The 15,546-nt window shown below is 49.6% G+C and overlaps 1 protein-coding gene across 1 annotated transcript; it reads left to right on the forward strand.

The window, feature by feature from the left end:
* The first annotated feature begins 1,599 nt into the window (after positions 1 to 1,599).
* Positions 1,600 to 11,955, forward strand: LOC119312443 (ABC transporter C family member 4-like). The gene is made up of 12 exons (XM_037588167.1): positions 1,600 to 3,170; positions 6,014 to 6,510; positions 6,601 to 6,865; positions 8,272 to 8,592; positions 8,675 to 8,761; positions 8,855 to 9,649; positions 9,736 to 10,030; positions 10,159 to 10,373; positions 10,452 to 10,757; positions 10,838 to 10,901; positions 11,139 to 11,378; positions 11,516 to 11,955. Exons 1-12 carry the CDS (start codon positions 1,833 to 1,835, stop codon positions 11,614 to 11,616), a joined length of 4,524 nt encoding a protein of 1,507 aa, XP_037444064.1. The 5' UTR covers positions 1,600 to 1,832; the 3' UTR covers positions 11,617 to 11,955.
* Positions 11,956 to 15,546: the final 3,591 nt, after the last annotated feature.

The raw sequence follows: 15,546 nt of genomic DNA on the forward strand, positions 1-15,546 counted from the left end.
AAACATATTAACATGCAATAATCAAAACCAAATCAATATTCTTCAACATCTTCTCGTGCATTAATTCAATGAAATCAATCTTATCAAAATCCCAAGCGAATCAAAACTATTTTGCCTTCCCCTACCCATACTCCCATCAAATTAATTGTTTTTTTTTGAATCAATAAGACTTTATTCCTCAAATAATAGCCAAGTCATTTACTCCTTCCGTCCCAAAATTCTTGTCTTAGATTTGTCTAAATACGGATGTATCAAGTCACGTTTTAGTATTAGATACATCCGTATCTAGACAAATCTAAGACTAAGAATTTTGGGATGGAGGGAGTACAATGGAGTGAGAAATAAAGTCAGGGATAAACGATTCCCAGAAAATAGAAGATTTATCACTAAACTTTTACGCTAATTTGTGTGCCACCTCACCATCAAATTAATTGTTACCAAAATTGACGTAAGGTATATGTCGGACAAGATTAGTGTTGAACGACTAGAGTATGCACCCGTTACAATGCATGGGCAATTAGCTAATTGCGCAGTGACAATATAGTTCGAGAGGTCTTCTTGCAGCAACTTTCCGATGAAGTATAGTGTTTAGCATATTTGTAGCAGTGACAGGTGGTCGACCGTCAGCTCCCTTCGCGTCCTATCGGTTGACCCCTCGTCTCTGACGAATCGTGTATCACTTTTTCTTTTCTCTTTTGAGCATGTCAAGTATTGTTGTTCGAATATACGTGCTTGTTTGAGGGTTTTCTTATTGCCTTGTATGCTTCGGGGCCGTTTTTGCCTTTATTTATAAAGAGGAGGTGAAAGTCTGTGTCGTGCATACTTATTTATTTTACTCGTACTTATGTACTCCTTCCGTTCATAAATATAAGATGTCTTAATTTTTTATGAATCAAATGTATATAGACACGTCTAAGTGGGTTCATTCAATTATTACAGTATGCATGTAGTCGATAATCCAAAGTGAACGGATTGAATAATGTATGGACGTGGTTGATACGAAAGAATATTTCTGGAGAGATTCGCTTGATTCACGTGGAACGAATGGTGTGTGTGGCAGGCTAGCACGAGGAGTAATTACTTTAGATAGGCTGATGATATAGTAGTTATAATTTCGTGCATTGTCAGGACAATGAATTTACGACCCAAGCATGTGCCCAACTGTATTTCCCTGTATATTTACACATTTGATGCTTCTGACAAAAACATTGGCAGTGATCCTGGCAAGATAACCAAATTTTAGTATACCCACCGGCGGCCGTACCCAGCTCGTCCATCCTCCTCCCCTCCTCGTGGAAGCCAAAGAAAACAAGTCTCCTCCCCTGTCAATCAGACAATCACCACTCACCAGCCCAGTTACTAGTAGGAGTACTTATTTTTCTCATCAAATCAATCGGACGGCCAGGCGGCCAGCCACAGCAGCAGCAGCAGGCGCCAAGTGTGGCTCGCAGCCATGCCACGACGCCAGCTAGTGGCCGGGGGAACCTACCCACAGCGATGGAGTCGCTTCCTTCCTAGTCCTAGGTGACCAGTGACCAAGATACTCGTACCACTCCGGACACCAGACGGCACTCCGCTCCACCAATAAACTACTCTCGCTCGCTGGCACTCTGCGCCCGTAGCAGCTGGAGAAGGATCACCACGTAGTAGGTGACGAGCGTGGCTCGTTAATACTGTCCAAAAATAAGCTGCGGCCCGTCAAAACCAAAGACGCCTCGTCCCTCCCCTCTCCCCCCGAGAGGACCAGACGGCAAACCCCAGCGCGCCGCGGAGCTCCCCTGCTCCTGCCCGTCTCTGCTTCTGCTTCTGCATGCGCCGCCGCTGATCCGCCCATGGAGCTCGCCTCGACGGCCCCGTGGTGGCTCACCACGAGGACCTGCGGACTCCCCTCCGCGGCCGCCACGGGCGTCCTCGACTGGGCCGCCTTCCTCTTCCTCTCCACGTGCTCGCAGCGGCTCATGCTCTCGGCGGCCGACGCGGCGTTCCTGGTCGCCGTGCTCTGCCTCGCGGTAGGTAAGGTCCTTTCCCGCCGGCGGGATGGGGCCGTCAACGGCAACGGCGCCGACAAGCCGCTGCTCGACCGGGGGTGGACCCGGGCGGTGCGGGTCGGCGCCGGGTTCGTCCTCGCGCTGGCCGCCTCCGCGGTCCTCGCGGGGTTCTACGCCGTGCTGTTCGTTCTGTCAGTTGTGATGCGGGGCGGCGAGGGCGAGGTCCAGGAGGCGGTGTTCCTGGCGCTGCAGTGCGCGGCGCACCTCGCCGCCGCAGCCCTGGTGGGGCACGAGAAGCGGTTCCGCGCGGCGGCGCACCCGCTCACGCTCCGCCTCTTCTGGCTCGCCGCGTCCGCGCTCACCGCGCTGCTCGCCGGCGCGGCCGTCGCGCGCCTAGCGTCCGGCGCCGGCGCCCTGCCCGACGACGCGCTCGCGATCGCGGCGCTCGTCCTGTCCCTCCCCCTCCCCGTCGTCGCCGTCCTGGGCGCCACGGGAATCTCCGAAAAAGAACAAGCCGATGACGATCGGTCCGAAGAAGAGGAAGAAGCAGCCAGCAAGGAGAAGAACACGACGCCGTACGCGAGCGCGTCATGGCCGTCGCGCATGTCGTGGGCGTGGATGAACCCGCTGATCCAGCGCGGGTACCGCTCACCGCTAGACCTGTCAGACGTGCCGACCCTGGCGCCAGCGCACCGGCCGGAGCGCATGCACGCGCTCTTCCTCTCGCACTGGCCGTCCTCCTGGGCGCGCAAGGACAACAACCCAGTGCGGCACGCGCTGCTCCGGTGCTTCTGGCCGCTGTTCCTGCTGAACGCGGGGCTGGCGCTGCTGCGGCTGACGGTGATGTACGTGGGGCCGACGCTGATCCAGAGCTTCGTGAGCTTCACGTCGGCGGCGGAGCGGCGGCCGCTGTGGGAGGGGGCGCGGCTGGTGCTGGCGCTGCTGGCGGCGAAGGCGATGGAGGCGCTGTGCAGCCACCAGTACAACTTCCACTGCCAGAAGCTGGGGATGCAGATCCGGGGCGCGCTCATCACCGCGCTCTACCGCAAGGGCCTCCGCCTGTCGTGCTCCGCCAGGCAGAAGCACGGCCTCGGCATGATCGTCAACTACATGGCCGTCGACGCGCAGCAGCTCTCCGACATGATGCTCCAGATCCACTACCTCTGGCTCATGCCGCTCCAGGTACGTACCTCCATTGACTCCATTGATCAGCTGCTTTCTTTCCTATGCATGCATGCATGCATGCATGATTGTTGGTGTGGATCATTGGCAATTTCCCGGAGCTTGTTTCTGCTCCAATCATACGTTGGGTTGGAAAGAAGAATCGGGCGGCCGATGAGGTATTCACTGACGTCAACGCAAGAGAACAAGGATCGACTGACGTGGCCCGGGTCGGCTACAGTAGATTCGCTGATGGCAATTTTCGTTGCTTGCGAGATAGAGAAGGGTGAATTTTCCTTCTTTTTTTTGTCCTCCAGCAGGCGTGGCACGGTCACTCGTTCATGGCTGTGCCACGCCTACCTGCCAAGGCATGGCACGGCCTCGCGGTTCACATAGCTTTTCTTTTCTTTTGGTCGCGTGAGTGAACGTAGCTCTGGCCTCTGGCTTCCATGGCCTGGCCTGCCCTGCCGCGCACGGCATACGGTTCACACAGGCCCTATCTCCTCCGGTCCGGTCAAGACGAGCCTTACAGTTCGTTTGTTCGTTCGTTGGATGGATCCACGCATTAATTGCGTTTTGTTGCCGGCGATGATGAGTGATCGAGCGGCGGGCGCAGGACCTCTGGTACGAGTCGACCCGGTCACGGTGGCAGCAGCCATCAAGTATTCATGGCCGGAGTAGTACCGTTACCGTAAGGAGCAAGAGTCCACATAAAAAACTCCTCCGTGATACGCATGGAGGTACTCGTCGACGTCAATCGCGACGAATGATTTCGTAAATGAAAGTCTTTCTTCCGTTTCCTTCAAGAGAGCGACCATCGCACCGCAATTATACACTATCTTAGTAGCATGTCCAAATCGCTCATGGGATCCGTGGTTGAGCGTTTCTTTCCCCCATTACTACTGTTCTTTTGCGGAAAGCCCAGTAATTAATTGCCTGAATTAGACTGATTGGTAAAAACAAATCCAGTAGAGTTGGTTTAGCTTCTCTTTCAATCGTGGCTTCCTACGTATGCCAAGACCCGTGTCGGTCAGCGCTGCGCCATGCCATGCGTATGCGTACAGGCTATAGCCATACCATTTTTGTTCTGTTTTGAGCCGGATGTACCTACTCGTATGCTGTACGTACTTGGCTTGCTGCCGCTCTGGTCAGAAATCGGTTGGATCGGGCCTGCAGGTTTAATTGGCCTACGACATGCGACCAGTCCCCCGGGGCCATCTCGACGCTGTCGGGCATACATTAGTTAAGATATACCTATACAGTACTGGTTTCTCTGATTTCTCTGTGTGAACTTCAATTGATGTGTGCCCAGTAGTGGTTGAGATGCATCGATTCTAGTACGATCTGTCATTTGTTTTTCTTTGGAGTGATCCTCTAGCTATAGGTTCCGCTTCTAGAAGAAGCTTGCGGACCACGGGCCCGAATTGTCTATTGTGCACGTGAGCCGACGCATTGGTGCAGGCAGGACACGAGTAGGCGTACTGTATTATTAGCGCAAGGATACGTTCACTTCTCATGGACCGAGAAAATCTCCGTTAATATATATACGTTGACTTCGCAAGAAAATCAATATAGGTACTCCCTTAAAGGGTGCACATGTTTGGAAACTGGGTCAAGACGCACCCGCTAAAACATTTCAATAAACAATTAGCAAACAAGTAAATAATAAAATCTACTGTATAAAAATGGCAGCGAGCGTGATCGACTGCTCTACACACATACAAAGTTTCACGAAGAAATGACTTCAGGTTAATAAATATTTTGGGTGAGCAACTTCAAAAACCTTGAGTAGTAACCTTCATATAGAACAAATTTGTTTTTCCCACAAAATAGACCACGCAAGTCATTTCTTTGTATTACTTTATGTGGGTATGACACTGGAGCATTTCGTTAAAATGCTACTTTCTCTGTTCATTTTTATAAGGCCTGAAGACATTTCAGACAGGGTGCAAAGTAGCTCATTTTCAGCTGTCTGAAACGACTTACAAAAGTGAAAGGAGGGAGTAAATTGCTTTCCCGCCAATAAAAATGCTCCATTGCTTAGTACTCTATTTTAGTTTTCTAAATGTTTTTATATTTCTTTATGGATGGAGTACGAACATGCGACCAATCGCCGGAGCGATCTTGGCGGTCATGCATACATTACTTAATACGTACAGTACTGATTTCTCTGTGTGAGCTAGAGTTGGTGTTCGTCGTGGTCCGGTAGTGGTTGAGATGCATTGAGTCTAGTAGGATCTGTCCCCACTTTTGTCTTCTTCGACTGATCCTCTGGGTAGGGTCCGCTCGTAGAATAATCTTGCGGATCACGGCCCCGATTTGTATATTGTGCACGTGAGCGAGTAGCGTATTATTCAGCGCAAGTCTCGTTTCGAGGATACTGACTTCACAAGCAGAAGTAGGCGTATTATATATACTTGGATATTTTGTTACATTTTGTACTCAACATAATATAAGTAAGAAAATAGATGAATTCACAAGACAAACAATCATTTCGTAATGAAATAGAAAAGCAGCAAAAACTAAAATAAAATCTAAAACTTTTCGTACTGAAGGTGACCTAGTGTTTTAGTCAAGTTTGAAGTTTCACGAAGAAATGACATCCGGTTAATTCTGGGCAAAAAAATATAGCAAATTCAAAAACCTTGAATAGCTAACCTTTATAAATATCTGTTTTTTTTTCAACGATCACCATGAAAGTTATTTCTTCGCGAAATTTTACATGTGAGTATAGCACTCAATCATTTTTCTTGCAATTGTTTCTCAATTTTTTCGACCTTTTAAATATATTTAATATTTTGCAACTTTACACATTATTACTACAAAAATGGATTCTGACGGACGCACTGTGAATTGCATTGCAGGTGGGCGTGGCGCTTGGCCTGTTGTACATCTACCTGGGCCCGCCGGTGACGTCGGCGCTGGTGGGCGTGTTCGGCGTGATGGCGTTCGTGCTGCTGGGCACCCGCCGGAACAACCGGTACCAGTTCTCCCTCTCCGGCGAGAGGGACAAGCGGATGAAGGCGACGAACGAGATGCTGAGCTACATGCGCGTGATCAAGTTCCAGGCGTGGGAGGAGCACTTCAACGCGCGCATCGGCCGCTTCCGGCGGCTCGAGTTCGGGTGGCTCACCCGCTTCATGTACTCCATCTCCGGCAACATCGTGGTGCTCTGGAGCGCGCCCACCGTGGTGTCGGCGCTCGTCTTCGGCACCTGCGTCGCCGTCGGCGTGCCCCTCGACGCCGGCCTCGTCTTCACCGCCACCTCGCTCTTCAAGATCCTCCAGGAGCCCATGCGCAACTTCCCCCAGGCCATGATCCAGGCCTCGCAGGCCATGATCTCGCTCCAGCGCCTCGACTCGTACGTCACGTTCCATATATGATCGCGCCGGCGCACGTCTGCTTCTTCATGGGTCTAATGAATTGATTGATCGTGCATGTGGTGTGGTAGGTACATGACGAGCCCGGAGCTGGACGAGGGCGCGGTGGAGAGGGAGCCGGCGGCGGCGTCACGCGACGGCGGGGTGGCAGTGCATGCGAGGGACGGGGTGTTCACGTGGGACGACGAGGAGACGGAGGCCGGGAAGGAGGTGCTGCGCGGGATCGACCTGGAGATCCGCAGCGGCAAGCTGGCGGCCGTGGTCGGCATGGTCGGGTCCGGCAAGTCGTCGCTGCTCGGCTGCATCCTCGGCGAGATGCGCAAGGTCTCCGGCAAGGTACGTCGTAATATCCGTCGATCTCTGGCAGTTAATATGATGCATGAGTGGTTGCATCTGCACTGGTCCTGTCGGGACACCACACATGGTACTACTGCATATGCATATGTATGAATAATACAAAATTTTGAAATGCCGTACGTACCTATCGATCATGGCCGCTCTTGCTCTCGTTTAAGTCTGTCGTCCCCTGGGTCGGTCTCGATGGAAGGTTTCTCTCTCACTCGCCGCTGCAGCGAGGGCACGTGCGTGTACGTACGATTGCAGCGTGCGATGCTTAATAGACCACGTGGGAGAAGAGAGAGTCTGCCTTCGGTTGCATGATTGAGACCACTGCTGCTGTATGAGCTTGTCATCGTCGGCATCAACTTTCCAGAAGCAGTCACGCAGTAGTCGACAACTCGATGGTGTGACGAAATGGCTAGTGCCTGACAGTCCACTACCACATGAAATCTTGTTTCATCTTCTGTTGTCTAGTTAAAGAGACGCATCATGGTGTCTGTCGGGCGGAACTGATTGGATCTCGGCACCATGACAGGTCCATTCAGCTATCAAGACGGCCGGTCACTCGTATGATGGCTCATGTGTTTATTACTCATCACTCTGCTCTGATTGGAACTCATCATGATTTTTCCGTCTTGATGATGATAAAGGTGTCTTTTTTTTTATAATGAATGTGCCATTTTTGTAGTACTGGCCACCAGCTAACTTATTAGTGCGACGAAAACGACATACGAGAATACAGCTAGAGATATCATCATTTCCCCCACAAGCAAGAAATCATAAATAATGTATGTATCGTCGATGTGGGAGGTGGTATTGGATTTGCCATGATCGATCGAAACACCAGCAACGGAACAAAGGTGCGGTCTATTCACACTCTTGTGAGGTCAGTTGGTATGGCTACGGACAAGCACACCGGGACACCCTTGTTTTGTATCCACAAAGGCAATCTGAAATCTCGGATCTGACAGATTTTGTTGTACCCCCGCCAAAAGAAAAAGATAGATTGATTTTGTCTCTCGTCTTCATACTCAAATATACAAACTGCAGCGTGAAAGAAGCAAAAGAATTCGGATGTTGCATGATCATCTGTATGTTGCATTTCTCTGACGATGACTTGTGATTCTGTTGGTCTGACAAGATGCACAAGTTCTGAAATCGTGTGTCATTCAGATAGATGCCCTTGCTGCTTTTTAGTGATTGTTTGATGTGTGCAAGTTAAATAAAATCTGTTACATCCCGACCTTTTTCGACATTTTTCAGCGATGAATCCAAAAGACTTGCATTTACATACTTTCACTGCTGCTTGTCATTTTCTTTTAGGAGAGTAGAAACAATCTGTTTGTCATGTGTGCTGCAACGCAACAATGCTTTGACAGACGCTGAATCTCTCTGCATTGCAGGTCAAGGTGTGCGGCACGACGGCGTACGTGGCGCAGACGGCGTGGATCCAGAACGGCACCATCGAGGAGAACATACTGTTCGGGCAGCCGATGCATGGGGAGCGATACAAGGAGGTGATCAGGGTGTGCTGCCTGGAGAAGGACATGGAGATGATGGAGTTCGGCGACCAGACGGAGATCGGCGAGCGCGGGATCAACCTCAGCGGCGGCCAGAAGCAGCGCATCCAGCTCGCCCGCGCAGTCTACCAGGACTGCGACATCTACCTCCTCGACGACGTCTTCAGCGCCGTCGACGCGCACACCGGCAGCGAGATCTTCAAGGTACCACATACTTATCTACAGTAGACTGAACCGAGTGTTTGATAATACAGTAGTACTTGCTTAACGGGTTGTGTTTTCGCAGGAATGTGTTAGAGGTGCTCTGAAGAACAAGACTGTGGTACTTGTGACCCACCAAGTCGATTTCTTGCACAACGCTGACATCATATATGTAAGCATGTCTGCACACTCCCAAGCAGTAGCTCATGCATTGTTTGTCTTTGGAATGAGATGAAATTAATGAATGGTGTCCATTTGTGTGCAGGTGATGAAGGAGGGCACGATAGTGCAATCCGGCAAGTACGACGAGCTCATCCAGCGCGGCTCCGACTTTGCGGCGCTCGTCGCGGCGCACAACAGCTCCATGGAGCTCGTGGAGGGCGCGGCGCCGGTGTCCGATGAGAAGGGGGAGACGCCGGCCATCTCCCGGCAGCCGTCCAGAAAGGGCAGTGGCAGAAGGCCGTCGAGCGGGGAGGCGCACGGGGTGGTGGCGGAGAAGGCGTCGGCGCGGCTGATCAAGGAGGAGGAGCGCGCGAGCGGGCACGTGAGCCTGGCCGTGTACAAGCAGTACATGACGGAGGCGTGGGGGTGGTGGGGCGTGGCGCTGGTGGTGGCCGTGTCGGTGGCGTGGCAGGGGTCCGTGCTGGCCAGCGACTACTGGCTGGCCTACGAGACCGACGCCGAGAACGCCGCGTCGTTCCGGCCGGCGCTGTTCATCGAGGTGTACGCCATCATCGCCGTCGCGTCGGTGGTGCTGGTGTCGGGGCGCTCCTTCCTGGTGGCCTTCATCGGGCTCCAGACCGCCAACTCCTTCTTCAAGCAGATCCTCAACAGCATCCTCCACGCGCCCATGTCCTTCTTCGACACCACCCCGTCCGGCAGGATACTGAGCAGGGCGTCGTCCGACCAGACCAACGTCGACCTCTTCCTGCCCTTCTTCGTGTGGCTCAGCGTCTCCATGTACATCACCGTCATCAGCGTGCTGGTCGTCACGTGCCAGGTGGCGTGGCCGTCTGTCATCGCCATCATCCCTCTGCTCATACTCAACCTGTGGTACCGGGTAAGCTATGATCTAGTTCAGTCCAACGTGCAATGCAATGCAAGAACCCTCAGACACCTTAACGATAATTCCAAGTTGATTTGCAGGGCTACTACCTTGCGACGTCGAGGGAGCTGACGCGGCTCGAGTCCATCACCAAGGCTCCGGTGATCCACCACTTCTCGGAGACGGTGCAGGGTGTCATGACCATCAGGTGCTTCAGGAAGGGCGATGGCTTCTTCCAGGAGAACCTCAACCGGGTCAATTCTAGCCTGAGGATGGACTTCCACAACAATGGCGCCAACGAGTGGCTCGGTTTCCGGCTAGAGCTGGCCGGGAGCTTTGTTCTTTGCTTCACTGCCTTGCTCATGGTCACTCTGCCCAAAAGCTTCATCCAGCCAGGTAATTAAGCTTCTTCTCTACCTCTTCTTCAGCAACTTGTTTTTGTTTAATGATGAAGAGACGGTTGCTCATACTGTTCACTTGCTCCATTTTCATGATGAAGTTTCTAAGCCATTTTTATGATGCAGAATTTGTTGGTCTATCGCTCTCGTATGGTCTATCCCTCAACTCAGTCTTGTTCTGGGCCGTATGGATGAGTTGCTTCATCGAGAACAAAATGGTGTCCGTAGAGAGGATAAAGCAGTTTGTAAACATCCCGTGTGAGGCGGAGTGGAGGATCAAGGACTGTCTACCTGTTGCAAACTGGCCAACAAGAGGCGATATCGAAGTCATTGATCTCAAGGTAAATCCTTCATGAGGAATTACTTACCTTGTCCTGAAACAAAAAACATGACCTGAACAAGAACTTGCATATATGCAGGTTAGGTACCGGCATAACACTCCACTAGTGCTCAAGGGCATCACACTAAGCATACACGGAGGGGAGAAGATCGGAGTTGTTGGTAGGACTGGCAGTGGGAAATCAACACTAATCCAGGCCTTGTTCAGAATAGTGGAGCCTTCTGAAGGGAAGATCATCATCGACGGCGTCGACATCTGCACCTTAGGACTCCATGATCTGAGGTCTCGGTTCGGTATCATCCCTCAAGAGCCCGTGCTCTTCGAAGGTACGATCCGAAGCAACATTGACCCGCTCGAGGAGTACTCTGATGTTGAAATTTGGCAGGTATTTGACAAATAGTACTAATTCATTTTGTCTCCCCAAAAATGTTCTGTCTTCAGAATCTAAACTTGTTTCATTTTTAGGCCTTGGACCGTTGTCAGCTGAAGGAAGCTGTGACATCAAAACCTGAAAAGCTTGACGCATCAGGTACCCTAGTTATAGTTTAGTGCTCACTACTTCGATTCTACTACATGATATAGATATTTTTTTTTGAGTAAAAGAGGGTTTCCCCTCCGATTTCCATTAGACAAACCAAGCAAGATTCTAAACATGATGTTCAGCATGAACAAACTAACCGGATTTTGTGCATTGACATGCCAAAATATGTTTTTAAAAACATGTTAATGATTTTTGTTTTGTTTTTTCGAATGTTTGCCTACCTAGTTGTCGACAACGGCGAGAACTGGAGCGTCGGACAGCGGCAACTGCTTTGTCTGGGCCGGGTGATGCTGAAACACAGTAAAATACTGTTCATGGACGAGGCCACTGCGTCGGTGGATTCCCAAACCGATGCCGTGATTCAGAGGATCATCCGGGAAGACTTTGCGGAGTGTACCATCATCAGCATTGCGCACAGGATACCGACGGTCATGGACTGCGACAGAGTCCTGGTAGTTGATGCAGGTAACCAACTAAAATTTAGCATACCCTTTCTTTCAGGAACCAAACAACAGAAACCTTGTTTGCATACACTATGTTTAGAGTTTCAGAAACTTGGCACCAAAAATAGCATTTTCTAAACTGTGAACCACTGTTATCAGGACTAGCAAAGGAGTTTGACCGACCTGCCGCCCTGATCGAAAGACCGTCGCTCTTTGGAGCATTGGTTCAAGAGTACGCAAACCGGTCGTCTGACATGTAGCCGATGAGAGGAATGGCCAATTTTCTGCTTCAAGACTTGGGAGGGATTCAGGGATGGAGATTTCTCCAGGAGGTGGCATGAGCAGCCTGCACTCGTACTCTGAAAACCAAGTCCTAAAAAATATGTCACCGGCGGTGATTGATCTTGAGCAAGGTCAAGGAGAAGCCAGTGTGAGATAGGCATATGATCCGCAGAGATTAATTCCATGATTTCATTCAACCCATTAAGCTGGAGTTTTTCTGTCACTAGTATGAGCTGACGATGGTGTATGATGTATTATGCCCGCGATTGTTTCGGTCCTATTGATGACCCGTATGAAATTAAATGTCTCAACGGCGACAGTGGCGTAGCTAGGATTTCAGACCAGGTGGTCTAGTTGATAAATAAAAATCCCCACAAATACAGCATAGTTAATCAATTCTTAGTTGGAGAGAACTGATAATAATTAGTCAGTCAAATTCATCCATTCTTAGTTGCAAAAATCCTTACAAGCAAAATCAAAAGCATACTTTGAACTAAGGAGGAGAAAACATACATGCGGGCCAGTGGTGCTCCAGCCTTACCCTGCGTTGTGCGCGGCCGGCGACGCCAGCTGCCGGGCGCCCCTGCTAGGGCCTGTCTCTAGCCGCCTGACCTACGCCATCACTGCTCGTCGTGTGCTTGCCGCCGCTACCGCTAGGGTTCTAGGGAAGTTTCAGACGTGGAATCAGGAACGATGTATCTGGCTGATCGCTGAACTGCAAGTCCAGATAGAGGCGGTTTGGCCCGTTGCGCGCTGGGAGGAGACGCAGCGCTCACCCCATTTTTTGTGTTTGTTTCTACTCAAACAATAATTTGAGATTACAAAAGTTTTGAAATTTCAAAAAATGTGAATTTAGAAGAAAATGTTCAAGAAATCATAAAATGTTCGTGGATTCAAAAAAAAGTTCATGATTTTACAAAAAATGTTCGCACATTCAAATAATGTTCATGATTATGAAAACAGTTCTGGAAATCAAAAAACGTTCATGATTTTTAAAAAAATGTTCGCGTATTCAAATAATGTTATGAAATTGAACAAATGGTGGCAAATTCAAAAAGTGTTCACGATTTTGTAAAAATCTTCAGAAAATTCAAAAAATGATCATTGATCAAGAAAAAGATCATCGATCCAGAAAATGTTCGGTGATAAAAAAAAATCATGTATTTAAAAAAATTTCACGCACTTAAAAACTGTTTGTCAAAGTTCATGAATTACAAAAATTATCCCTCCAATTTCTGAAAAATGTTCGCCAATTCAAAAAAGAAGTTCGTGGCTCTGAAAAAAGAAGTTCACTTCTTCGAAATATGTTTGTGAGTTTGTAAAAATGTTCGTCAATTCAAAAAATATTCATGATTTAGAAAATCTTCATGAATATGTAAAAAAATGTTTGCAAAGTCCAAAAATGTTCACAAGTTCAAAAAATATTAATGATTTTAAAAAATTGTTCACAATTTGAGAAAAATTGTTCATAGATTTGAAAGATGGCCTCAAAAAAGAAAAGAAAAGGAAAAAACTAAAAACAAAAAGGAAAGAAAGAAAAAGAAAAAACATCATATTCAGATTATACATATTTTTTAAATCAAATTTCTATATATAACATGTTAAAATTGTGGTTACGGTTTAAAAGGCGTGACTTTAAAAAAAGTATGGAAAAAAGTATACATAACCCCCTAAAGTATCACGTTTCGGCCACATCACCCCCTCACCTCTAAAACTAGAATCTTAATCCCCTGAAGTTTCTAAAACCGGACAAAACACCCCCTAAGCCTGTTTTAAGCGGTTTCTGTTGGCGGTATTGTCTATCTGGCAGTCAAAGACCAGTCAATGGCTATGCGCAGCCATGGAGGCGGCACAGGGCGTCGTGGAGTCGTCGTTCGGCTCACCAGCCAAGGGCCGGCCTCGAGAGTACGTGCCCTCGCGGAGCCCCGGTGCAGGAACTGGTTGCAGAAGCAGGTGGCAGTTAGTAATCCTCGACGAGTGGCTCCTGGTGATGCTAGCCGCGTCTTCGCCGGCGAGGGGGATTGCCATCTACGAGAGCGGCGAGGGCGGGGGCTTGCGCTTGGACAATTCATTGATGGCGGTATAAACTGGCGCGCGGTCGGGGGCAAGGTGCACTGCGGCGACCTTCAGCCACTCCGATCCCAGGTCTGGCTGCGGAGCAAGGCCGAGAGGACCATGTGCGGCACCAGTGGCGCTGGCCACGGCATCAAACTCCAGCGCCGATGCGACACGCGGGTTCTCATGTGTATTTCCAGCCGAAGCGATCGAATCGATCAGCTTCCGTGTACGTGTGCGTCTAGCTGGTTGAATTGATCAGTTAGCTAGTTCACGCAGGTGAATTCTCCAGGCAACCAAAGCCAACTTTGGGTACGCACGTATACGGATAACAGCACCTGCCTATTAGGCATCGGAAACGCTAGTCGAAACGTATGCGATGAGTTGGGCCTATGCTAACAGCGGCCACCGGCGCGGCATTGTCCGTCGACACGGGCAACCTCGTGAACCTCGGCGACGTGGAGTTGGGGTGTGAGCCCAAGCTGGTGATCACCAGTTCACGACCTACGTCGGGCTAAACCGGTGGCATGTCGTCGGCGTCATCCATGAGACGGGGTCACACAATGCCGCACCCATTTACACCGCAAGAACATTCTACTCTTCATCGTATCCGACAAGATCGACGAGGCCTGACTGCAGCGCGCCGGGACGCTGCTCCGCCTGCACATCGCTTGTGGCGAAGCACACCACTACGCGTGCATGAAGCCTCCAAGGGCACCACGTCATCTATAGTGAGCTGCTGCTACAGGCGCCCCAGCGCCGGCCCGACGGTGGACAAGGATTCAAGGAGATGCTGGACAGGTCCTCCCTCGGGACATAGAAGGCACTGAACACGTAAACGTACGGTATATAGGCGGAGCCAGGTGTCCACGTCAGCAAAACCACCTGTGGAAACAGCTTAAGATGGTCTGGGGGTGTTTTGTCCGGTTTTAGAAAGTTCAGGGGATTAAGAGTCTGGTTTTAGAGTTGAGGGGGTGATGTGGCTGAAATGTGATACTTTTGGGGGTTATGTATATTTTTTTCAAAAGTATGATATGAACTATGGGTTGAGTAAGCAAAATATCAATGCGTTTTCTGCAAACAACGAACAATTTTTCTGGAGGCCCTTAAACCTGGACCGCGGATTTATTTGAGCAAACTAAAGGGGAATTTTTGCAAAAGCAAAATATTTTATCTGGTTTCATTTAAATCCGGATTAGGGGTTGATTCTCTCATGTCCTCAAGTCCTTAACCCAACACATGAGCTCAAAATGATCTTGTCTTTAAAACCATAACTTGAATTCTTCCCTTAAATAGTTCTCTCAAGTCCTTAATTTATACAATCCCAAATATGTCAACATTTGAGATCCTCCAAATGAACTCCACCTTGAACATATTTGGTTAGGTATTGAAATCGATCTTGATGGCTTTAACAGATATCTCCAAATAGTAACCTCACTAGACAAGAGACTCCAAGAGTCAAACCTTAGGCACCATGGGCACAATGATCAGAGAACCCGTGCGCACGCGGTATCCAGAGAGTTTAACACTCGATCCCGTGTGTACGGGGGTCAGGAGGCCCAAGCGCCTGGGTGTCGAGAGAGATTTCCCTAGACACGTGGGCATGGGGTAAACAGAGAGGGGTACCATGAGGACTTCTTTGCGAGGCTTTTCATGGAACTCTTCCCAAATCAAACCAGTATGCTTCATGCATCACTATGAAACATATCTTCATATAAGATACAACGACTTGATGCTCCATAGAATTTGTCATTCAATCCCAAAGCTTAGTGTCGGTGTCAAAACCAGCAGATCTCGGGTAGGGGGTCCCGAACTGTGCGTCTAAGGCTAATGGTAACAGGAGGCGGGGGACA

The sequence above is a fragment of the Triticum dicoccoides genome, chromosome 5B, assembly GCF_002162155.2.
Source record: "Triticum dicoccoides isolate Atlit2015 ecotype Zavitan chromosome 5B, WEW_v2.0, whole genome shotgun sequence".
Lineage (NCBI taxonomy): Eukaryota > Viridiplantae > Streptophyta > Magnoliopsida > Poales > Poaceae > Triticum > Triticum dicoccoides.